The 25,310-nt window shown below is 43.8% G+C and overlaps 2 protein-coding genes and 1 long non-coding RNA gene across 13 annotated transcripts; 1 reads left to right on the forward strand and 2 right to left on the reverse strand.

The window, feature by feature from the left end:
• Nucleotides 1-11: 11 nt before the first annotated feature.
• On the reverse strand, nucleotides 12-15,035 carry LOC109858976 (acetyl-CoA carboxylase). Of its 7 annotated transcripts, none has more exons than XM_020436750.1 (12): nucleotides 14,937-15,005; nucleotides 12,225-12,522; nucleotides 8,786-8,909; nucleotides 8,335-8,665; nucleotides 7,855-8,152; nucleotides 7,547-7,760; nucleotides 7,121-7,454; nucleotides 6,583-7,043; nucleotides 2,675-6,514; nucleotides 2,286-2,565; nucleotides 1,924-2,204; nucleotides 12-1,849 (listed from the first exon to the last, which is right to left on the reverse strand). In XM_020436750.1, the coding sequence occupies exons 2-12, from the start codon at nucleotides 12,425-12,427 to the stop codon at nucleotides 1,235-1,237; spliced, it is 6,981 nt and encodes a 2,326-aa protein (XP_020292339.1). In that variant the 5' UTR covers nucleotides 12,428-12,522; nucleotides 14,937-15,005; the 3' UTR covers nucleotides 12-1,234. The 7 variants fall into 7 exon arrangements, with proteins under 7 accessions (XP_020292339.1, XP_020292338.1, XP_020292336.1 ...); XM_020436749.1 differs by lacking the exon at nucleotides 14,937-15,005 and adding an exon at nucleotides 13,078-13,653; XM_020436747.1 differs by lacking the exon at nucleotides 14,937-15,005 and adding an exon at nucleotides 13,039-13,653.
• A 129-nt stretch (nucleotides 15,036-15,164) lies between these two features.
• Nucleotides 15,165-17,204, forward strand: LOC109858981. Its single transcript, XR_002250661.1, has 3 exons — nucleotides 15,165-15,254; nucleotides 15,349-15,422; nucleotides 15,587-17,204. It is a non-coding gene; the product is annotated as an uncharacterized LOC109858981 (long non-coding RNA).
• LOC109858978 (rho GTPase-activating protein 32) lies at nucleotides 16,943-24,689 on the reverse strand. Of its 5 annotated transcripts, none has more exons than XM_020436757.1 (8): nucleotides 24,617-24,689; nucleotides 22,417-22,625; nucleotides 22,194-22,331; nucleotides 21,724-22,128; nucleotides 21,290-21,620; nucleotides 20,847-21,180; nucleotides 19,814-20,732; nucleotides 16,943-19,736 (listed from the first exon to the last, which is right to left on the reverse strand). In XM_020436757.1, exons 2-8 carry the CDS (start codon nucleotides 22,486-22,488, stop codon nucleotides 17,277-17,279), a joined length of 4,659 nt encoding a protein of 1,552 aa, XP_020292346.1. In that variant the 5' UTR covers nucleotides 22,489-22,625; nucleotides 24,617-24,689; the 3' UTR covers nucleotides 16,943-17,276. The 5 variants fall into 5 exon arrangements, with proteins under 5 accessions (XP_020292346.1, XP_020292347.1, XP_020292343.1 ...); XM_020436758.1 differs by lacking the exon at nucleotides 24,617-24,689 and adding an exon at nucleotides 24,286-24,593; XM_020436754.1 differs by lacking the exon at nucleotides 24,617-24,689 and adding an exon at nucleotides 23,736-24,265.
• Between the last annotated feature and the right edge of the window lie 621 nt (nucleotides 24,690-25,310).

Genomic DNA, 25,310 nt, shown 5'->3' on the forward strand with positions numbered 1-25,310 from the left:
TATTTCGTACGTGTGCGCATTTTTATAAACGGTGTTGCGCTACAAAGAAAAGAAAGAACTTAAAAAAAAATGGATCCTGTAGAAAGGAAATTCACAAGAAGAAAATGAAACAGAAATAGATCGGTGTACACAGAGTGATGAAGAAATAAATGCTTTGGACGAGCACATGCGCGAAGCTAATAAACGAGAGGAATATTCGGATGAAGATTTCGATGAAGACTATGATGAACGTGCAAACATGTGGCGCTATGACGTAGCAACTGAAGAACCCTCGTTGCTTCTTGAAGAAAAAAATAAATTATGTATTTTACATGCTCGCGCACACGTACGTGTAGTTTATGTACAAAGAAACATGCCAAATCTTTTGTAGCATGTCCTTTCAGATACATGAAATTTTAAATTATATGCGAAAAATTAGTGAGAGATGGCGTAGTGTAAATAAAAAAGTGCTTATTTTTTATATAAATGTGTTTTTCTTTTTTACGATTAAGTCATTTTTCTTTTTTATTTATGATCAATGGTCATAAAGAGCAGCTTTTTTCTAAAATGCTTTGTTTTCAAGATGTTTCAAAATATTCTAAAAACTATTTTTTCGCAGAGAAAAGCCTTAAGAAATACTTAATTTGTTTTGGTAAATCTGCACCTGAAGGAACATGCAACATGTTCGAGAGACAAATTTACACTATACACATACACACATACACAAGACACACTCGCATGCACGCACGCGCGCGCACACACGTCATATTCTTACATATTTCGTACATAGGCTCGTCACGAATTGGCAGTGACGCACTTCTTTTCATTTCCTTACATATTGTACATATTTTTTCGAATATATAGAGTATTTCGTAAAACCGGTATCTCGGGAATTTTAAACAACGAGCATTCAACAAATTCAATCTTTTTTTTTTTTCGAATTTCTTCCGTATCTCCGTGTGGCAGAACTCGCGTTCAAGAGCTCTGTTGAGATTCTTTTCTTATTTTTCACGACAAAAAAATTATTATTGTGCTTAAATTTGTCAAAATTTGCAGTCTTGTATCTCGTTTTAAATACTCTATTTATTCGAAATTTATCTCCTCACCAATTTCTTAACTAGGATATCTTTGCATTCGTATAAATAATTAAAAAAAATAATTGTCTCTTTGATGAATTGTACTATTGACGTGTGGTGTTTGATAGTAGGATTAAAAATCTTGGAATGAATAGCGTAGAGAGCGGGTACGAATGTACTCAGGACGAAGCGTCCGAATCCTTGTGATGTTCCTGCCCCGTTGTTTCTAATTGCGACAAAGTTCTTTGCAATTCCGCTCGCTCGGCCGGTTGCAATCTGTGCGCTATTTCCAACACCGCGTTCAATTTTATTTCCGGATAGACTTCCAAGGCGTCCTTGATGCTCGTTACTACCGCGTCTCTCTTCACGCACGTTATATTACGCGAGATGACACTATTGTCGGTTTTACGTTGCGCCTCTAGCCAATAGGTCGCAGCTTCATCCTGATCCCACAGATACGATTCCGTCGCTCCTTTATCCTCGATAAACCAGCGTCGTAACATCGCCTCTACTTGTCTGACATCGAGATCGTGTTGCGTCGATAAGATTTCGTCCTTAATTTCTTCCTCCAAGAGTCTTCGTCGCAATCGCCAGTAAAACAGCTTCCGTGCCCTCTTCCACGGTATTATCTCACTGATTGTATTTTTCTCAAACATTCTCCCCGGGGTATCGTGCAAATCAGCGAAGTGAATCGCAACTTGATGATACATAGGCTCCAAAATCTTCTCCCGTTTGCGAATTTGCGTTTCGAGCTCGACTCGTTCCTCCGCCGTGTTCACGTTCGACATTTTCTCCTAAAAACACACACACACACAGGTTTACACATAATTTGTTAGAAAATTTATATTTGAGTATTTTATTATTTTACTTTTAGCTTATGGACAACTGGATCGTTTCGATGCATGGTCTTCAGAATGTCCTTCATTCGATATTTGATTTCTACAATACCACCGGCTTCCAGAACGCCACCTCTACTGGTGTCGTCGGCGAACATCTCTATAAAACGAGGATTTATCAAAGGATCCAAGACCGCCCAAGCGCCGCCTCTGAGTTCCGCATTCGGTGGAATATAAACGAATATCGGTTTGCTATAGTGTCGCAATCCGTCCACAATGTAAGCGCCGAACTTGACAACTTGCTCGTACATGTCTGCCAATCGAAAACAAAACAAATAATCTTGCTGTGGATGTAAAGTATATATAAATGATCAATCAAATGATCGTTTCTTACCCTTCATTCCGCCGGAAAAGCCTCTCCAATTAGCGAAGATAAACAACGGCAGTTCTTCCTTGCCAAAATCTTGAATAGCCTGCGCGGTTTTATAGGCGCTGTCCGGGAACCAAACTTGTCCCGCTTGGGATATAGTTTTTGCTTCCGAATCGAAATTAGCGGGATCGGCTGGCAAATGCAATTCAACGGTTCTCGTCTCGACGGCAATAACGCCGCACGGTATGCCGCCAAGTCTGGCTCGACCCGTCACCACAGTTTGCGCCCATGGTCTCATTATTTCCTATTCAAAAAAAAAAAAAAAAAAAAGAAACATTGACACGATACAGTTTGTCATTAGAATTCACCAAAATTGTTAATAGAAGAGAAAAAAGATATAAAAAAAAACTTACGTGCCACGAGCCTCGATCGAAAAAGCCGCTTTCCCAGGCATTTGTTTCGATACAATTTCTACCCTCTAACATCCATCTTGGATCGTAGGGTGTTTTTGTAGGCACGTAAGTAATCTCTCGATCGATTGGATCGGTGATCGGCAAAAGTATCGGTAACGAGGAGCCTTTGCTTTTGGGAAAGTAAGTGAGCCATTTCAATGCGGTCGCAACTCCATCCAAATCTCGATCGTCAGTCGCGTGGGATACTCCGTTATTGTACATAATTTGCGTACCGCCCAACTGATCGTTACTTGCGTAAACCTCGCGACCCAGCACAGCGTTCAACGCTTTGTAACCGGTCAGAATAATGTGAGAATTTTCTATCTGGATCACTCTTTGGCCAAGCCGCACTATGTAAGCGCCAATACCGATCGCACGGCACGACACTATGGAAATCGTGATTATTTCCTCGTAAGCCCTCGATGTTTCCCCCGCTATCAGACCGGCGTACTTCAAGTTCTCCACTCCCAGACCGTCTTCCTTGCCGATAATGTCTGTGATTTTGTAACGGGATTCTCCCGCGGGATCCTCGATCAACGAGGCTTTCACCGAATTGAAGGGTGCCAAGCGCGCGTAATCGTCGGGCGTGAGATATATGTACTTGAAACCTTTCTCCGGCTCGTTTTCGTCTTCCCATGCGATCTTGAAGGCAGCTTTCACCTCCTCGGCCAGACCAATGCGAGCTCCGGAATTGGTCGCGAAATATATCCGCGCACATCCGAGCTTCCTCGCCTTCTCGGACGCTTTGCAAAACACCATGTCTTCGCGCATCCCGAACGAGCCCATAATGTGCGTTAAATCGTTAGCGATAAGAATAACATCTCTACCGGATACACATTCCGGAGTGTACAGAGTTAACCGCCACGCAACCATGCCGACGTCGTTCTCTCCGGGTAGACGCTTCTGCTCGACCAACTGGTCTCCGTCTAACACCAATTCCACAACATCCATCACCGGATTAGGAATCGGATTTGGACTATTGCCGCTTAGCGGTCTCTCTTCGAAGTATCTTTGCCATAATTTTTCAACCTGTTGCCGAAACATGTCCGGCAAATCGTAGACGTAAGTCGTGCCGGCGCTCTGCGCCTGGAATCTCTTTGCTTGAAGATAATCTTTGGTCAGATACGGTGTAGAGATCGGAAGTCCGTGCATAGGTCCCGGCCTCCAATTGGCCGCGTTCGCCGCTGTAGGCGGATAAGACTCGAAACGGATGATACCCGTCTTGGGATCGGTGATTTCCGTATAAAGATGCAAATCGATACTGTATCCGCTGTCGTTAGCGATACAGAGACGTACGTTCGAGGTTGGTTTTCCCGGCGCGGGCCGAATTGTCATTTTGATCTCCGCCTGTCGGACGTGCAACTTCCACAGTCTCGGTCCGTATCGCAGCACCATGCTGGTAACGCTCTCTTCTATCCTGCTAGGATCCATGATGACCGTAGGTACGAAATTCAAGAAGATGTGATTGCACTCGGTGCGCTTCGCGAGAGGATGCGAGAACGCGACCTCCAATTCGTCCATGGCTTCGAGCAGAACTCGCTCACCCTCGTTGTGAAGATAATCAAAGCTGGCTTCTTTCGTGATGAGATCGGAATGACGTATGATCGAGCGAATGAAGAAGCGATAATCCGTAACTTGCTGGCCTTTGGCGACCTTAGCCTGTCCGAGATAAAGATGCATCTTCTGATTGGACGTCGGTAGGGCCTCGAGGTCGTAAGTTCTCATGCGATTCAGTTCCAAGTGGAAGGCGCAACCGGGTTCGAGATGACGGTAGATCCTGTCCTCGACGAAACCGTCTCGCTGACGGAAGGTGAAGAACTTGGGCACTTGTCTCTTCTTGAGCGCGGCGAACGTCATTCTGCGAATGCCGCGTGATGTCAACTCGTCTTTGTTCTTCGTGCACCAATCCGCGAACATTCTAGCCATAGTGGCGTCGTCCTCGGTGCCATTTTCCTTAACCGCGATGCTCAGTATGTGTACCGGCTCGGTGGATTTGTCACTTGGCGCCGCACCTGTCGCCGCCGATGTTTCCGCCGCGCTCAACGACACGTTTATCGATGTGCTGTGCCGTGACTCGCTACCAACGGAGTCCATCGCCTCCAACAGTTTCGCGGATACCACAGGCGTAGGACTCGACAAATCCTCCAAAAGATCCAAGATCTCGTCCGCGTATTGGCTGAAGTGGTCGAGATTTTCAAAGGCCACCATTGCGCCGGTTCTGTGATCTACCAGAGATTCGTTCTGACGATTCGGATGATTGCTGGGCAAAACAAATTGGAAATATATCAACGGAATCTCGCCCGAAAGTTCCAGATGTTGCAAACACGTGACCTCGTAACTGATGTAAGCCCGTCTCACATAGACTTCCAAAGCCGCGTTACACACCGCGCGATTTGAATGATAGAAGAAATCGTGAAGTATGTCGAAGATGGACGTCTCCGAGAGAATGAGTTTCTGAAGATTTTCCGGATGGAAGTCGTGCCCGTACATATCCACCGCCGAGAGGAATATCGATTCCATCTGATTGTATCTGAGTTCATAAGCGGGTTGATGAGCGGCGATCAATATCTGTCTGGCTCTCAGAGCGACGCGGCTGTGTTCTGTGCGATTCAAGCTCGTCAGTTCTGTTAACGTGCTCGAGAGCTCGTCGGTAAGACCAGGCTCGTTTGCCCACAGATGATCGATCAGCATAGTGACCAGGACGTTCTTTTTCGTCACTTGATTGTGACTGAAAATCATATTGGTCACCATGGTCGCATCGTCCTTGTACTTCTCGATCAGCGCCGAAACACACTTGTCGTAATGACCCTGTTGGAACTGGCTCTCGACCGTGTAGTATTGTCGAAGAAGTTCGTGCACCGCGGTCTTCATTCGGCCGCGTATGCCGTTCCGATATCTTTGCACCAATTGCACGATAGCCTGAGTAGTTAGGAAGAACACATCTCGTTCGGCCCTCTTGGACAATGTTGCCGCGTGTCCGTCAATCACGGCTGCGATCTGTTGACTCGGGAACTGAGCCAAGATCGACGTGATATTTCGCTCGTACAGAGACATCAACTTGCGTATCTTCTTCTCGACCAAAACGGGAATTCTACCGGATATCGTTGCGATCACCTCTTGCAGTTCCAACAACGGTAAATTAGGATCGCGCAATGAACACATGAATTTTTCGATCAGCTCTCGCAAACGTGGCAAGTGATGCGGATCCGGCAGACAGTAGCCGGCTAGTGTATTTTCCAAGGCGTTTCGGTACTTAGCGTGAAGTTGATTCAGTTTCTCCGGTACAACGGGCGCCGGCGCGGCAGTGAACTGTCCCGTGTATACTTGCGCCTTCGTCACTAACGACGGATCGTCCAGCTCGAGATGGGCGATCAATGTACCGGCCTCCAAAATAGCTCCGGGTCTCTTCACGTAAAACACACTACCCGCTTCGCTCGCGGTAACAGACATAACCATTTTCATCACTTCGATTTCAGCGTACGCCTTGCCGGCGTCAACGTGACCGCCATCTTCGACCAAAAAATTGATCAACTTGCCGGCTGACGGTGATCTGAGTAAGGATGGATCGTTGTCTTTTTCAAAAATACACGTTTGATTTCCAATGATGATTCTATAACGATCTACTTCTTCCCGCATGTAAGTTGTGAAACTTGCACCGTCCAGCGAGAGCAACAATCCTCCGTCCGACATGCGATGGACTTCTATCTCCTTGAAAGATCCGTTCATTATGAGAAAATAGTTATTGGGACCGGTTTTGACAGCTTGTACTTTATATTTGTATCCATCGTTAATAAGTTCCACCTGTAACAACATATGGTGTAATAAATGATCTTTGAAGAAAATATACAATGCACGAAGCAGAAACTTACATCAACAACGTTGTCCAGGTCGTTGCTAGCTTGAATCTGACCCTTCTCCAAGGCCGTTTGAAATCCGGTGAAAGCGGATGTGATTGTTCTGTCGGCGATATGAAGCGCTCCGCAGGTGACGGCCAGCAAAACATCCGGTTTGTCGCTTCGAATACGTTCGGCGATCAGCAAGTCGAGCCAAGCGGTATCTATATTGTTCTGTTGGAAAGCCTCGGTTTCCAACAAAGTAATGAGATATTCGACCGTTGTCCTAAAGTCGCCTCTGATGCTTAGTTCTTTCAGAGCTATAACTAAATTCTCTCTAGCTTGATTGCGATCTTCACCCCAGGAGAAACAATGACCGAATTGTGAGTCTGCGAACTCGTGAAGCCCACCGGATGCTCCAACCGAGAAATAACCCCATACGTTTTTAGACGATCGAAAATTTAACTCCTGCACCGTGCCGGAACTCGGTTTGAAGCCTGAAAAAGAGCCAAAGTTCGAATTTGTTGTGTTAACAAGACGTTAATTCTCCGCGACGGAGAAAACACACTCTCACCTTCGTCAGGATTTTCGCTGGTGATTCTAGCCGCGATAACGTGACCCCATGGTTGAGGCTTGTGACGCGGCTGATCGAAATCAATCGCATTCTCGCCCCAGGGACTTTCGCCGTATAAAAGACGTATATCTTTGATATGATGCAGCGGTAAACCCATCGCTATCTGCAGTTGAGCTGCAGGTAGATTTACATCTGACACCATCTCGGTGCAAGGATGTTCTACTTGAAGACGGGGATTGAGCTCCAAGAAATAATATCTGCCAGCTGTGTCGTAAAGATATTCCACAGTACCCGCGCTAACGTATCCCACCATTTTTGCTAATCTCACAGCAGCCTGTCGTTCAATAGCAAATAGTTAAACATAAACCGATTGACAGATCGCAGAGAGAGAGAGAGAGAGAGTATATGCTTGTTTTAGTCACTCACTCTTTCCATCTCTTCGAAAACTTCCGACTTGGCGATGACAGCCGGAGCCTCTTCGATAATCTTCTGATGTCTTCTTTGGATGGAACAGTCGCGTCCGAACAACGATATCGCGTTACCGTAATTATCAGCTAATAATTGTACCTCCAAGTGACGAGCACACTTGGCCAGCTTCATGATAAATATTGGCGAGCCGGGTATTTCCATCTGCACTTGCCTAAACGTGAGAAATCCTTGCAATAGAAATAAATTACCCGGCAACATTATTATCGAACAAAATTAACTTGTTCACGATGAGACTTTCGAATTACCTAAACAGAGCGGGCAATTCCTCAGGATTTTCAACCTTTCTGATGCCTTTACCGCCGCCACCTTCACTTGCTTTTATCATAATCGGAAAACCAATTTTGTTAGATGCCGCTAGACACTCTTCCACGGTAGCGACGCAGCCTTTTTTGAACAGTTCCGATGATATTTTGATCTTCTTTCCGCTGTACTGAGCTTTCAGTTCCGATCCTGACCAAGGAAGAGTCGGCACGTCCGCGGTTTGAGCAACTATGCTGGAAGCGATTTTGTCACCTAACGCCCACATGGCCCTTTCGGATGGTCCTGTCGGAGAGAGAATAAAAGTGTAGAAATACACAAGTAAATATAAATTATAAAACTTGTCGCGCGACGTTACGCGTCTTGTCAAACGACATCGACAGCAATCGAGGAAACGAAAATTTTGCTCGTATCTCTCTCTTTTTATAATTTGTTAATCCCATTTTTTTGTGTCATATTTTTTGTACCGATAAAGCAGATGTTATTTTTGTGAAGTAGTTCAGGAAGTTTTGGATTTTCCGAAGCGTGACCCCAGCCGGCCCAAACTGCTTGGACCTGAGTACGTATCGCGATATCCACGATCAGTTCCACATTAGCGTAATTGTTGTTGTTGGTCCCACCCGGTACAGGCACGTACTGATCTGCCATTTTGATGTATTCCGCGTTCGCCTTCAGATCTTCCGGGGTGACCATCACCACAAAACGTACGGCTCTTTCGTTTTTAAACATCTCGTAGGACCAGCGTCGAACCGATCGCATGCATTTAACTGCTGCGATCCCATTGTTGGCGATTAACACCTAAAACAACGTAAAAAATGTCGCAATGTCAAATCTCGCGAGCCTAACGTGCAATTATTTTCTCTTCTACGCTGTTTTAATAATTAGCGACTGTGTGTATAAACTATTTATATTTATTACCTTGTTGATAACTCGGGTACCTCCGAAACGATGGACAAACTCTTCGGGAGTCGCGATGGTGAAGTCCTTCTCTTGGAGCCGATTTTGCGCCTGAATCATCACCGTACCCTGCGACATGCTGGGCCTGTCAAACGACATGTGTCCGTTCATATAGATGTGTATACACGCACACTGAATATATTTTAATTTATTGTTAATCTATATATAATATTTTAGTTAGATTTATATAAATTCTGTGCGCATAAAAGTATTTCATATATATATATATCATATACATTGAGATGTATCGTATTCGTTACGAGCAAAAACATCTTGCATCTCGTCAACCCGGTCGCAGAAAAACACAGATTGAGAAAAAAAAAAAAAAACGTTCAAAACAGTCGTTTGAATAATTTTGTATTTGTGCCAGCGGTTTATAATCGCTCGTAAATATTACTTATTCAGTTTTTTGTCTGATTTGTTTTCTGCCGCTACAACGACGCCGCGATCTCTTTTTATTTCAAAATCTCGCTTCCGTCAGTTTTTTTTTTTTTTTTTTTATTTTTCTCTCTTAAAGTAGCGGCGACATTGCGTTTGAATATGCATCGTTTGCGCGATTCTGTGTGTGCTCGCGAAGTAACATACAATTATGTTAATTGTAAAGTTGACAGATATCTCGTTCGTTTACACTCGTTCGTGTTTTCTTCTCTGTTTCCGTCGTTTTTCTCGCGCACATTTCGAAGACGAATGTGCGACGACACATTCTCACAGAAAACTTATGAACTCTGTCTTCTCTCTATTCCCACTTGATTCAAGAAGAATCTTTTCACTCGCTTCTCGATATAAGAAACCCACGAGGCTGTCCTGTGTGTTTTCGCAAAACCTCCGATATGATAAAAATGTTCGAACGTACGTAGTTTCATGTGTTACCGTTGTTCACAAAAACAACAAGCCTGGAACTGCCACATTAGAAACTTCACATCATGCTCAACATCGCAACATTTTTTTTTTTTTTATCACCATTACATCTTTGCTCAGTCGTGTCTTGACGCGAAACAAGAGAGAAGCGCATGGATGTGCGCGCTTACATCCATGCGTGGTCTTTGGTCTTGGTGCGTAATCGAACAGTTGTGCTTTACATACGCGTTAAACACTACAACAACGATCAATTATGATGGTAAAGAAACGTTCTTCTGTTTACTGTGTCGCGCGTTTATGCGCGACAATTATTGAAAAAAGCGAAATATAATACTGATCTCACTCAGATTAAAGGTGCTCGCTAACTAGTGTCCGCTACTCGACTACTACGACTACGACTATTTAACGGGCTACCCAAATAACTGTCCAACACGCAAACACACACACACACACACACACACAGATCCCTTTCTTTTTACATGTCGTATATTACATTCAAATTAAATTTATTTAATCACTTCAGCCATACATATCGTATACTAAAGAAACCAAAGAAACATTAATAATGTCAAGATGTTCTTTTAAAAACTCTATAAAAGAAACAGATATTCTTGGTATATGTAATAATTAATTTGCATGTAAAACCATCATGACAAAAAAATTGCAGAGAGAGAATGATCAAAAGTTAAAGGTCAAAAGATGAAGTTTGCAAATAAATTGGTATTAAGGTTTATTTTTAATATTAATTTGATTATGATTAATAACGGAAATAGGATTATCATCAATTCTCTATCTCTTCTCTCTTTTTTCTATACTTAGTTTTCTCTTTCACAGAACGAGTCAAAATACATTAAAATGATTGTGATTTATTTACAGAACATCTATTTCAAGAATCACATTATCTTTTTGTCTATACAAATAGATTTGTAATCATATTTCACAATACTAAAAAACAAACAAAATATAAAAAAACCAAAAAGATACGTAGAATGTCGTGATTGCGCGAAGGATTATTACCTAATTCGATAATTTTGCTCGATATTCGTTTGTTTTTTTTTGTTTTTTTTTCGATAATCTTAGTTCTTTTTATAGCTTTTTATTGAGATACTGAAATATTGCGCGCGATAAATGAAATTTGAGGCTTACATGAAAAATAAAAAAAAAAAAACAGTGCAATAACTTTACGCGATATATCAATCAGTACCGCTGATATAGATGTTATTGTGCGACATGTCGAAACTTGCTTATCAAGCCTAATTCGCATACCATTAAAAAAAAGCAGTTGTCATCGATTAATGAAGAATTTGAAGGCCTCTAGTTTCGTCACAAGTACAATCTTTTTTTTTTTGTTTTTCCCCCTACAAAAGCCAATTGCGACGCGTTACGCGATGTTCGCGAAGTAAATAAATATCTAGTGATAAAGAAAACTAACAACTAACGCGATATCTATAGACTGATAAACAACAATAGAAATATGTGCATAGATAATCCGCGCGCTTGTGTATCTCAAAAACCTAAAATTCAATGTAAAACATAAATTTTCATAATTCTTTTTCATAATTTCATAAACTTTTTCTATTTATTACCACGCGCATATATTATTATTACATAATCTTCGATGTCGATCGTTAATATTATATATCGCTTTGAAGATTAAAAGCGACAACTTTTAATTCAGTTTCTTGTTGTTTTTTTTTTTACGAAAAGAAACACATCGATAAGTGCACTTGCATCGTCGCATAAATGCATTATTTATAAACTTGTGTAAATACTTATGTAGTGCTCAATCATGTATAAGCTGCGTGGAATAGATTAGAGAAAAAAAACACAGAAAGCAATCCACGCTTTCTCTCTTCCTCCCGCGTTATCAGTTCTCTTTGAAGTATCACGCGAGACGATAACCGTTTTTTTTTTTTAAATAAATTGTCGCATTATAAATTTTCGAAATATTTATATAATGTACTACCGAAGATGTGGCACCGCAGAAGAATAATCGGATAGACGATGATCAAAAACTAATTTACATACGCACAGAACAGTGCTAATTAAGAAGTAATTATATAATTAATTAATATATAATTTGAGTTAAAATAAACTGTGTGCAATAATCGCGATAGTGCGTGAATTCGAAAATCATTTTAAACAGCCATTCTTTGGTTGAAGTCCAATGGAATATTCAAATATTCATTGTTATAAAGTCGCAAAGGTGAAAAAAAGGTCGTATAGCCAAAGAGTGAGATATTCACACATCCCTCTTTTTTTTTTTTTTTTTCTCTGTTATCTAAATGCAAAGTTCGCATTACGTAAAGGTTGAATTTTATCTAATTTCAATTAACGTCGTTGCGAATTGGATAATTTCACATCGGACGATCGCGAGCGACACAGATCGCAATTTCGACGACGTCTATAAACACGCGATGAAATAACTCGCAAAATAAACACCGAAAGTGTGCTTCCTCTCTTAATCCGATGGGGTCGATTGGATTCAAAGCTGTTTTTGCTCGTTATTACTGACGGTGATGGAGAACGCAGAGAGAATCACCTGAGACGCTTACGACGTTCCGCCAGTCCCGGCGCGATACTCGTCTGCGCCTGCAGATTTGTGGCGCTATCGCCATTATCGCTCGGGAAGCTGTCCTCGATTTCCAGAATTTCGCTAGGGTCGGAACCGGAACCGTGATCGGATTCGGGCTCGTGCTCCTGCTCGGGCTCGCCGACGACAAAACTCACCGGTGCCTCCGACATCTCGTAAACGGATCTGGACGAATCAACGGGACGTACGACTTCCTCGCTAGGTCCCGTCGAAGAATCGAGCGTACTCTCCGAGGGCTCGACGTTACCTTCAAAAATATATTCGGATATACGATCCGGATAATCGTTTTTCATCGCTGTCGATCGAAAAAACAAAGAGACGTTTAAGAAGAGAAAAGCAACACACGTGTTTAAATGTTAATAATTTTTAAGATATATATACGGCGATCTCTCTTGGACGGAGATACAAATTACCAAGATGTTCGCAGGTGTTCAAACACACAGTTTGTTACTCACCCAGAAACGCGTCCTACCAGGAGGATCGCCGTGCGTAAAAGCACTCTTCGGCCGGCCACTGGCAGCGAAGAAATCGCTCTCGCGCAAAAAGAGAGCTCGTTCGTGAGGAGGAGAAAGAAGAAAAGAGAAAAACTCGCAACTCTCAGTAAAGTGGTAGTACGAGTAGATAGGTAGATAGGTAGGTAGTAGTACACACGGAGCGATCAAGTTTCAGAACAGAAGATACAATAAATGTATATATATACACAAGAGTGAAGAAGAAGTCACGTGATTTTTTTTATGTGATATAAAAGTTTAACAGAAAATACCGAACGTGGTGAGAAAATCCAGAAGACGACGTAGCATACCATCAGCTACGCGCGTTTCCCTCACTTTGGCACACCTATCCTCCTCCTCCTCCTCTTTCTGCACCGGGAGGTGTCACACGCGGCGATGAAAACCGCGTAAGACCACGTTCTTTCGTCGACTGAGTTAAGAGATCCCCCAACTAAGGAGTATATTAAAGACGATTACTGGATCACACGCGCGCGCGCTTGCACACTGGCTCGCACCAGAGACCGTGTAAGCGAGAATTACGTCGGTCCCACGTGGAATACACATCACTTGCGAGTGAACATGAAGCTCGGCGCGAGTTCAGAGGGTCATCGCGTTATGTATGAAAAAATGCCGATGACGTCTCTCCGGCCGGAGTCTTCCTCAATTTGTTGTGGATTATGTTTTTTTTTTTCATTCATACACCGCGTGCGGTTTGAAATTCGGTGAATAATCGTCGAACAATCGGGTCGCGCGCACACCTCTATGCCATCATCCCTCTTCTTCTCTTTGCGCTCAAACGCCGAGTTATTTACAGCTGATTGTTCTCTCAAATTGTATCCTTTCTCTCTGTCTCTCCATCTATCTATCTCTCTCTTCGAGTTTCAATCCTTTAATTACACAAAACGAAGCATTAATTTCGATTTTTTGTTACATTCGTAACGCACGAATCGCACAAAACCGATGCATTTATTATTGGACGTTGTTAGATGAAAAAACAATCGGTCGCGCGTAATAATGACGTGTAAATACATTAGACTGTTTACACGTGTACTTTGTTTTCAAGAATCTAAATGTCCTTGAGGAAACGTTTAACTGTTCTCTAATATTTAAATTATCACGAAAGAATTATGCGCAAGTTCATGCATATGTTACATAAAGTGCGTGCTGCGAAGATTAAAATATTGCGAATATGCGACAAGAGTTTTTTTTTTTTTTTTGTTTAAATTGGGATTCTGGTAATTTGTAAAACTCTCTCTCTCTCTCTCTCGCTTTGTTCCAGAAGAAATAGATGAAATTGTTTATTCGCACACACGCTCTCGTAACATTGCCAATCGAGATAAATCCATAAATGAAAATTAAAATGAACACGATACAATCACGATACAAATCTCCGCACAGACGAACGTTTATCTTCCATTAACGAAATTCGAGAGTTCGCAAGTTACTCAAGAGACAAGTCTTTTATGCCATTTATTTTTCTTACACACACACACTCACACACATGCATACCCTATAACAATATCCATTTGCGTTCACGCTAAGAGCGCGCTTAGCTTCTTTTTCATTTCGGTTTTGAGATTTTCGGATTTTACACAAATTTTCATTTTCGTTCCTTCGCGAAGAGACAAAATAAAAAGAAACATATCTAATTCTGGAAATAAAAATGTCTAAAATTTAAATCAAGAATAGATTTCGTTCTCCGTTGTGTCACCGATTACCGTTTCATTTATTATCGCTCTCTGGATTTTTCTTTGTAAAAAAAAAACAAAAAAAAACAAAAAAAACATCCACAAACTTCTCGAACGCGTGCACAGATCGCGCATCGTGAAACAGATTTTCACATATGAGATTATCGAAACTAAAACAAAAAAAAAACACCCGAACAGACAACAACGATTGGTCGAGCGGGATGTCAGGCGACGCACGGCCGACGGCGATTGGTTCGCGCGGCGCGCGCCACGGCTCGCGTCCGCTCGTCGCATGCCGCCCGAATCACCGGGCCTTTGATAACACACGATGCGATTCTCTTTTTTTTTTTTTTCTACTCGCGGGGTCGTGACACGATTGCGATTGACGGTCGCGATCGCGCAACGACTTTCGTTCTCCCGCGGGGAGTGGGAAACAAACGTTCGCGCGACTCGCCAACTTTGCACAGTACGCAGCAACTCACCGGTGACGAATTTTGCGCGGCGGAGTGGCTCGCTCGCTCCCGAGGTTAGGATCGTCCCTGTGTTCCTGGTCTGTCATTCGAGACGTTTTCACGTATCGCGTGTTCTCCGTCAAAAAAGAAAAAAACTCGGTCTCAATCTCGCACAAAGCGGCGTCTGCTGTTTTTTTTTTTCTGTCTGTTTTTCGCGAACGTGATTCGCGATTGTCAAGTCGAGATTCGATGTCACCGCGCGATCATAGGTACTTCCTATTTCTCGGCCGCGCGATCACTCACTGATCTCCGTTGTCATCTGTCGTGAGGTTCCGCACGTCGCGAAACGTAATGATCTTAATTCTCTCTGCCATGCGTCTCCGCACTCTACTCTCCGATCAGGTGACCAATAATAATGGAAATCTCGTTTTTATCGGTCTAGTCTAGACGGTCTTATCGGCGCGCTCCAGGTGGAAATAGCAAAAACAGTACACGCCATCGGTACAGCTGGCAGAGGTCAGGAGAGTCACAACAATCGTGTACCAATCGCATTTTTCGAGCGAGAATCGCAAATGCGCGGTCGACTCAAGTCGGCGGCAATTTTCAATTTTCTCTCGACAAACGAAGTATTTACGTGGATATTTATTTTGCGAGGCTTTTGATACATCAACTTGTTGCAGAAAGGAGAGTGTTCGACGACGAGTTCGATAAAGATGCAAGACACGAACGCGAGTCAGCAAGTCGCGTGCGACGATCACGCGCTCGACAAGGATTGCTCGAAATTTTGCCGTCTCCTGAGCGTCACGCTGAGCAATATTATCAAGCACAGTGTGAACGGTGAGTTTCGAAGCGATTGTTTCAGAACGTTGAAGACCGACAACTCGTTCGGCGCGCAAACGACTCTCGCCTCTGGTTTGTCGGCGATTGTGGCGCGCGATAAAAAAGATCGCGTCGCTCAAAAGAGGACGGACAATGGAAACGACGGGAAAAGTGACTGAAACAATGTCAGTGAGGTGCAATTGTCAAAAGAAAAACAAAACTCAGTCACGCAAACAATGCCGAAAAAATTTGCGTGACGAAAAACTACACAACAATCGTCACTTCGCAATTTTGTTTTTGTTTCCGCAATTGGTTTCGTCAAATCAAACACAAGGATTTTAATTAAACATTTTCGACATAATTTTATTTGTAAGGATTACACTTGGGATTTGTTCTTTACAATTTTTATTGTAAGGATCAGAAGGAATTAATAAGGTTTTTTTTTCTTTTTATATTAAATGTAGAGCGTAATGAGAGAGAGTGACACATTGTTCGGTCTATATAATACTATTATTTTTTTTTTCGTTATATTTCATGACTCTTTGATACATACAAAGCAGTTCAATTATTATATATTTGCTAGTGTAACAGTACAAAGAATACGAGTAAATATAAAAATCCAAGAATAATAATAATAATAATAATAATAATAATAATTACAAAGAATTGTTATTAAAGCTTCTCTAACAATAATAAAATTAATATATCTCTTTCTTCGTGTGTTCGTATATAATAAATTAACAACGAACTTTAAAAATCTTTCGTTACAATTCAGCTAAAGATAATCGACGAGATAGGAGAGACAAAGATGAAGTAACTTGGAGAAATAAAGAAATAAATTTGTTTCATGTCGTCATCTTTGTCGCGTGATCTGTGTTTTTTTTTTTTTTTTTGTTCGATATTGAATCCTTCGCGATGAGATTCAAGTGAAAAAAAACAATAGCAAACAGATCGAATAGAAAACAAAAACAAAAGATATAAAAACATTTTAGCGGAATTGCATAAATAATGGTAATAATCGTCGTCAAATGCAACATCGTATAATCCGCTCGTAAAGTAGTACAAATAAGCCCAAAAAGTATATAGCGTATACAACACGAATCAATATATGTATAAATATATTATGAAAACTAGACGAGAGTGTTGAGATTTTTAATGTAACAAAGTCTATATATATATATATATATATATCGCTATCGTTTTGTTTAGTTTTGTTGTTTTTTTTTTTTTTTTTTTTTTTTAGATACCTGTTTGTTCGATGTTCCATTCTAATTATTAGTTGCCCTGTTGTATATAATAATTCAGTGTTTTCAGAAACCGAAAAGATGCAAAACTGCGAGATAGGACACGCGAGAGGGAGATCAATCAATTCAAGTAACTGTGTTCTACAATTTTACACTTTGCTCTAAAATGCAGATTGAATACTGAATAATCGCGTTTGTTTGTTTGTTTGTTTTTTTTTTTTTTTTGCGCCATTAATACAACTCTCTATTACAGAACTTATTTATACTACTGCAGAGAGCAAACCTTTGAAGAGATCAAAAAACTTTATCAATGAAGAGACGGTCGCGAAGCTCTCTGTTTTAATCTGGTCAGTAACGCCTGCTCGCCGTCGTCTTCCGTTTTCGACGAGACTCCGCGAAAGCTTTCCGATCGATATTTGTCCCTCAAGAACGTCCTTCTCTCCTCTTTGTACTTTTCGATTCTCTCCCGACACTGCGGATCTCCCAGATCCAGACCGCCGAGATTTTTCAGCTGGATCTTTTCGCTGGAACCGCTCGTGCAAGTGCTGGACCCGCTGCCGACATTGGGCGTTGAGCAGTGCTGCGCGTCCTCCGAGATTTGTTTCACCGACAACGGGATCTCTCCCGTTATCCGATTGAACTTGGCCTCGTCCAGGGATCGACTCAGTACCGCCCGGGTCGCCCTAGCGTGACGCGCTCGCAAACACGGCGGCAAGTGTTGCGACACCTCTTCAGACTTACCTCTCGCACAGTCCAATTCCTGCTTCATTTTTCTCTCCCTAACAATTTCTCTGCCGATCTCCGAATCGAAGCTTCTGCGATCTCTGATCGTTTCGGTCTCGTACTTCCTCCTCGTGGAAACTTCCCCCACCGCGCCTCCCGATAATCTCTGCAGAGCCAACTCCTGCAGAATGGCTGCGGTATCTCGCAGCACAACCGCGTTGTTATCGATAGTCGGAGACGAGACGTTCGAAAATGTATCCGACGAATCCAACGTACGTTCCATCAATTCGGACGTACCTTCAGGAGCGTGGGCTACCTCGCAGGGCTCGGCCGCGTTCTCCGATGGAATTCTCACGTCGATGTCGCCTAATTGATTGCCCTGCAAGTTGCCGCACTTGTGACCATCGTCGGTACGTTTGGAAGCGCATTTGTACAACTGTTGCGTGTTCGCTTGCTGTTTCTGCGAATTATTGTACCCGAAATTTTGGCACTTTTTCGACAATCCGTTCGAGCAACGGTCGTTGTCGTGATCGTCCCGCGACGTAACGGGAACGTTCGTTTCCTGATCTCCTTCGAATTTATCTGAGAATCTCGATGGGTTTATGACGTGCAAGGAACGCGACAAACCTCGATGCTGCACGCTCGTGGTACCTCTCGGCAAACGCTGATAATTCTCAAGCGTCTCCGTTTCCCTGAACACCTCCTTTTGTTCGCAGACCTCGTTCTGATTCGTACCGAATACGTTCGCGTTGTCCGCCTCGATGTAACACGCATGAACCTGCTGCTCCCTCGTGTTGGATTCCTGACTCGAATTAACATCAGCCGTCGCGCAAGTATATTGATTGCCGTTCTCCTGATCGCGTAGCCGCGATTCGTCCATGAGATTACGTTCGTTTATGAGATCAAAGCTCGCACGCGAATCGCTCCCCTCCTCTTCTTCGTGACTCGTCTTTTCTGTGAGACTGTCATGCTCGAGTATCATATCTTCGCTTTCCTGCGTCGGCACGCAACCTCTCGTCGAGTCGCTAACTTCGACACAAAACGCATCCGCGGTTGAAGTTAACGTAATCTCTAACGAGGTCCCCGAAACATTTTCCAGCGCTGTTGGATTTGCACCTCCTTCCAAAAAGGGATCGTTCGAACTGATCGATTCGCTGATCGACGTTGAGACAAGACAGGTCGCAGGTTTTCCGATGATCACCCAATCCTCGGAATCGTTGGTGGTGCCGGTTGCGCGCTGATTTTCCGTATTGTTGAACACTTTGTCGGAGTTATCACAAATTACAAATCCAGACTCCTGTAATTCCTGCAGCGTCTGTTCGCACGACATCGGCGAGTCGAGATCGGTCATATTGGACGACGACGGCAATCTCAACAAATCGGCCACAGCGGTAAGGTTATTCGACGAATCTGTGGATTTGTCGCATCCTTTCGTCGCGTCGCTCGCGTCTTCCTTCTCGTCGTACGACTTAGACGAGATTTCCACGGAGAAAGAGCTCAGTCGTCCGTCCGTTTCGTCCTTGCGAGACGCAGCAATCCCGTCGGATTCGATTCCCTCGCACGGTAAGGACAATCTGTTGGAAAACGTTAACTCCGTGTCGTTGAAAACCGAAGCTACCGCGCTCGATCGAATCACGGATTGATTTTCAATGTCTGTAAGCGACGAAGTTGCGCTTTTGTCGCATAATTTCGCGTGATCGCAAGTTCTGGTCTTCTCACGCGACTCCAGCCCCCTATCTCGGTTTTCTAGATTTGCAGACAATCTATAACCAGGCTCTGAAGACTTATCCGAGGACAACGCGCTGGTTTCTTTCAACTTGTTCGCGTTATTTTCTTCGTGTTCGTCGCCGATCTCCAATGGCAGAGTGAAACTTCGGAAACTTATTCTCGGACTGTTAGCTGGTATCGGCGATGCGGAGTGAGATGTGCCTTGCAGCGTGGCGGGTGTGAGCGGTGTGGAAGCCTCCGATAAAAGCGGTAGGTAGCCCGGCGTCGGTAACGGAGACGGTGTGTCGATACTGTGAATATCCGCGCTCGTCATAACCTGAAATATTTAAAATATTAGACACAATGTGCGCGTGAAGGAATTAGCAATTTTGACTAGTTCGATTTTGAATTTACCTGATCGGGACTTTGGCTATCTATGAAACGCAACTCGACGTCGCACTGCAGTCTTTCCTCTAAACGGGATCGTTTTCTCTTGGATCCACCAGTGACGACGGTGCATTGATTCCCTTCAGCTCTCTGTCGACGCGGTGACGCCTCCACGGACGCCGTTCCGCCGTTACCTTCCTCTTCCGAGAGCATTCTCATTTCTCGTTCTTCCAAATCGAAATTGAGCTGTATTTCCGAGAGATCCAACGGTGAGGACGCGTTGGGCGCATCGGCCAGGTGATCGAAGTACGAGTCGTGAGAAACAGATCGACTGTGACCGCAGGTTCTGGTCGGAGGTGGTCCACCCAGAAGAGGACCTAAACTATCCTCGCCGTCCAAACTGTCAGCACTCTTGACTGGTCTCAGTCTTCGCAAGGAATTTAAGGAACTCGGTACCGTTTCTGCCTGAGGTGGCGTACCAATCTGTCTCGGTTTTCCCACGGCCGCTCTGCCGAATAACGCGCGCCAATTCAGCGAGGGCGATCGTTTCGAGCCGTTTCTTTTGCGCGGCAGTTCTATGACCGTATGGTAACGCAGCGGCAAACCGGCCGGACCCGCTCCTACTTCTATGTAATCCGGTTCACCTCTGATGCTTCTGTTGCGCGCCTCCTCTAAAGTAAGCAATCGCGCCGATGTGGTAATCGCGAGAGACTTTGGTCTACCGACGGGGCCGTCGCCGAATATGAGTTCCGCGTAGCAGACTAGAAATTCCGTCACAACTGCTTGGACGCCGACGCCCTGAAGCGCTGCTACTCCGCCCACCTCCAACTCCTTGCATCTCAGAAGATTCGGCGCCCAAACAATGGCCACGTTGCGCGGAGTCATGCCTGTTTCCGTACCACGCGCGGCTACTCTCACCAAATGACGCATCAGATATTCCAGTGTCCTGCATATGCGTATAATATGTATATATAATAATAAACATTGATAAAAAAAAATTAAAAGTTTTGATAAGAGAAATTGCAACACACACAGATTGAAAATAAACGAAGGAATCTACCTGTAATGAGGCGGCGGTAATTTCCTAACCGCGTCTCTCATACGTCTCAATCTCTCGGCGTCGCTGCCAGCTTGAACCGCGTTTACGAACGTAGAATACAGTTGGTAAGTGCACAATGGATTCGGCAATTCTCTAAAGTACATCTTCAACAACGACGCTACAGAATGAATATCCTGTAAAATACTCTCATCGGAATGCAACGCTGGAACCCGATCCTCGTCAAATGCGTTTCGCAGTTTTTGAATGTTGGACGTTACACCGCTGAGGCGATATATACCATCGACTAGACCATGTTTCTCTATGAATTCCGCGCAGCACGTCAGAACCGTAGGTACTGCAACAGAAATAATTCACAGTAAATTGCTTTTTTTTTTTCTTATATATAAAATTTCCAACTAAGTCGGAACATCTAATTCAAAAAGTGTGCGATTAAAAAATTTTACCGTCTTGACCAGAATTTAACAGATGTTCCCCCAGGTCGCAGCCGAAAACGCGCTCTTTCAATATGCCCGATTGCTTCAATCTTCTTCTGGAAGGCCGATTTAATATGAAGGATCTAAAAAAGGCGATTAACTTGCCGTGCTTTCGAAGCACGGGTTTTACTGGTAATCTCGATCTGACTGTCGTCGAAACTGTCAAGTGACGCGGCACTTTATCTCCTATCACCGCAACGCATTCAGCCGGAAAGAATCCAACTGCGAATCCGTGCTTTCCACGCCACCATGTACTTTCTCCCGGTGGGGGCATGTCAATAACGGATATCATGTCGCCTACCTGTCACACACACACACACACAAGAGACAACTTTGATCAGTTCTCTTGCACCAAGTCTCATGAGAATTCATTTAGTTTGACGTTCTTCAATTGTTAATTTTACCTGAAAGGAAATTTCGTCCTGCGCTTGAGCTGTGTAAGGCCTCACCGCGTACGCCGCCGCGACAGCTGGGGTGTTTATAGGACAGGAATCCGATTCGGGCACCAAAATTCTCCTCCCTCTATTATCAAGTTGCAACCAATTTAATACTGGACCGCAATTTAGGCCTTCGTGATTCAATTGCGAGAATCGGCTCAGGTAATCTTTTAATATATCACAGGCATTTTTTGGCCGAACGTCTGGAAGCTTCGTTAACGAGGAAAATTTTCTGTCGAATATGCAACGATGCAATTGCTTGTCAAACATTACGAAGTTGTCGTAGGATCTCTGTAGTGTCCAGCACGCGTCTCCCGATGTTATTCGAACGACGTAACTCTCCGAGTCGTTGGAACCTTCGTTGACCGACACCTGAAAGAAACACACACACTGCAACTTTTCAAACGAATCCCTTCCGTATCTTCAATTTGACGTACCTCCAGATTACCAAGCTCAACGTGTTCGTAATGAAAATGGGCGCATTCGTCTAATTTTGGAAAACGCGCGATGCTGCTCATGTTGCTGCCAGAACTGACAGGTGTGCTGAAATCATCTGTCCGATTGCCGCTCAAGCCCTGCACAAGTCGATTTCCAGTAAGCATCTTTAAAGTATATTTCAAGTAAAATCGAATCAAAATTGTGTGTGAGCAATTTATTAACCTTCATTGTCTGAGATTCGAGATCGGTGAGCCGATGAGCGCGAGGTCTCTCTTGAGCCGATGGTCCGGGCATCGTTCGGTAAGTTTTTTCGGTGTACAAAGACGATGATCTTAGGCCTTCGATTTGGACAGCGCATCAAGGTGTGACGGCAGAATTTTATGTTCCTCTTAATCGAGCCATTTTACTTCAGTTTTTCTCACACAGTTTCTCTGCACAGACGTTCAGAACTCTCCCCGTTAGAGAATATAGAATCTATTTATCTCCAGCAAAAACACACACACACACACATATCCAATCGCAATTTGACACTCGATTATTTGTGTCTACCGTGTACAAATTTTCTCCCTTGCATCCAAGTGTATTTCGTTTTATTTCGTAGAAAATCGATAAGAATTTTGAACGTCTACGAACGAAACGTATATAAACCGAGCGAACGCATTGACCAATGGGTAAGAGAAGACGAGTCTATTGTATGTACGAGTGTGAGTGTTGAGTACTTGTATTGCGCATAAGTGCGCCAATAGCAATTCGCGAGTATATATGTACTTTGTATATTCGGAAACTCTTCTTCCAATAATTTTGGGCCGAAGGTCGGGGTCGGTCTAGAGGTTGTCAGACAAGTTGGTTACAGCCCATATGCTGGGATATTGGAAAGGTTGCGAGAGAAACCGCGATAAAACCGGGCGGCACGGACTCGCGCGCGTATATTTACATCGCGGATGTTGCACCGCGCGCCAACCCTTAGGGCGGCGATATCGAATCTTTGCGCACCGGCGAACCGTTCGCGCAAAGGCTCGATGCCGAACAGCTGGGTTTCCGCAACTCCCCCCCCCCTCCTCTCGCACTCGCCTTCGCTCGCCACTGTGCGGACTAAATCTTCGCACGGGGGAAATAACGGAGCTATTATGTCACGAGCGGTTTCTCTCTCTCTCTCTTTTTCTCTCTCGTACACACACACACACACCTGCACACATCCAACGCCTCGTCGCGCACGCTCGGACGAGGACAAAACTCAGAAAAAGGATAGGCCGGCGCGACGCAACGCAGCGCGCTATAAACGGGGCCACGCATTCGCATTCACGTCGCGGCACGCACTCACGCTCGCTTTTAAATTCTCCTCTCTCGCGCACGGTATAATATGCGGTATGTAAAAAACGCATATTATACACGTACGTGTATACGCGCGCATTAACACACAACGTTTTTTTTTTTAACGCCGCTCGGATTTTAGAGCCCAATCGATTTCGCGATACCGCGAGAAAAATCCGGCACGGGGCGGGGGGGGGGAGAGAATTCGAAAACGCGAGATTTATACCTACACTCTGTGTGCGAGAATCATTGCCGCCACTCCCGGGTTTGAGAATCACTGTCGTCAGCCGGATATTTCCAAGCCGCCGAGCGTAAGAAAAACGTATATACGAGCGCTCGCGTCGCGTGTTTGTCTTCCATTTGCTTTGTTGCGGCGTGTGTCGTTTCACCCCCGAACGAGACCGACGTGGTGTGACGACGAGAACAACAACGCGCGACGCTCACGCGACGACGATGTCGAGGTCGCGTCGTCGCAATCCGGTGGGACGGTTCGAGTGGAGGGAACAACACGACGCGACGCGACAGTGGTGGTGGTGGTGATGATGACGACGATGACGACGACGACGACGACGACGGTCTCGTTTAAGCGAGGTTCCACCCTCGCTCGTTAACTCTCTCCGTCGCTCCTCATCACCGTCGCGCGCGCGAATTAACGACAGTCGCCGAGTTTGCCAACACGCGTCGATCGGCTTGTCCGCGCGATATCAAAAGACGCTCCTTTCGCGACGCGATTCTCCGCCGCGTCGTTGCCGCCCGTCACCCGCAGCCCACCCGACCTACCTTATCCTGAGTTGTTACCGTAACCTAACCCCATCCCGATGCGATTTGACGGAAAAATGATGGAATTCCTTGATTTTGCACGATGTATCTTTTTTTGATTGTTATCAAACCAGCTTGAGCGAATCTCTCACGCGCGTTTTTATCACCTTCCGCGCGAATTTTTCCTTCAGCTTGCACTTGACTTCGTCAAAGTCAAGCAGAAGGAGATCAGATGTCGCGGATCTTCTGCTGCGACATATTTGATGTAAATCTCGTGCGCAAGACGTGTGTTTTTATAACAAGATCTGTTACACCGCACCACACAGTAAAAAATTTTCTAATTTTTGCGTACGTGATGAACACCGAGAGACGACGAGAGTAGAAAAGGTTTTGTATAAATTTTATCTCCGGTGATACTGGTGGAACGCCGAAGAGAGAGGACTTGAACTCGACTGTCGTTAACTGTCGGTAATAACGACAGTGACAAATGTTGCAGCCGGTCACGTGGTGGTGATCGGACGTTTAGTTACACGCTGTAGATAAAAAAGTCTTAGATTAATTCTATCCTTTCTATTTTTTCGTACAATGTTCAATGAGAACAAGTTTTTTATTTTTCTTTTTTTTTTTTTAAATTGCCTCTTATCAACTTTTCTTCTTTTGTTCATTTACACAAATCTTTTACGCAAATTGTGATTTTTTATTAATTGCCACATATCGATATCGAATAAATAAAATTCTGTATACGGTTTTTATATAAATTGTCGTGTAATTTTTTATAAAAAGTAACGATTTAAATAGCTACTCGTTTCTTCCCTCTTGCGAGCACTTTTATTAAATTTATACAGTTCTGATTAGAGCGAGTTGAGAGAGAAAGAGAGAGAGAGAGAGAGAGACAAATGATTGTTGACAAGCGGCATTTTTAAATCAAAGAGAAACAATTCTGAAGAGAATAAAGTTATTATTTCGGGAAAGGGGGAGGTGTGTGTGGAAGAGAAACGATTTTTTCCTTTGCAATTGGTAACACGATTGAAGAACAAGAACGTACT

This window comes from Pseudomyrmex gracilis, unplaced genomic scaffold (genome assembly GCF_002006095.1).
Source record: "Pseudomyrmex gracilis isolate BER0280 unplaced genomic scaffold, ASM200609v1 scaffold_231, whole genome shotgun sequence".
Lineage (NCBI taxonomy): Eukaryota > Metazoa > Arthropoda > Insecta > Hymenoptera > Formicidae > Pseudomyrmex > Pseudomyrmex gracilis.

Excerpts from the sequence above, each read along its gene's own strand:
- LOC109858978 (XM_020436757.1), bottom strand. The coding sequence starts at position 22,488 with ATGCCCGGACCATCGGCTCAAGAGAGACCTCGCGCTCATCGGCTCACC. Across the intron at positions 22,129-22,193 it reads TTGAGCTTGGTAATCTGGAG|GTGTCGGTCAACGAAGGTTC; the intron begins GTACGTCAAATT and ends TGTTTCTTTCAG. Across the intron at positions 20,733-20,846 it reads TTACCGCCGCCTCATTACAG|GACACTGGAATATCTGATGC; the intron begins GTAGATTCCTTC and ends ACGCATATGCAG.
- LOC109858976 (XM_020436747.1), bottom strand. The coding sequence starts at position 13,075 with ATGCTACGTCGTCTTCTGGATTTTCTCACCACGTTCG. Across the intron at positions 7,455-7,546 it reads TTTTCGAAGAGATGGAAAGA|GCTGCTGTGAGATTAGCAAA; the intron begins GTGAGTGACTAA and ends ATTGAACGACAG. Across the intron at positions 7,044-7,120 it reads CAGCGAAAATCCTGACGAAG|GCTTCAAACCGAGTTCCGGC; the intron begins GTGAGAGTGTGT and ends GCTCTTTTTCAG.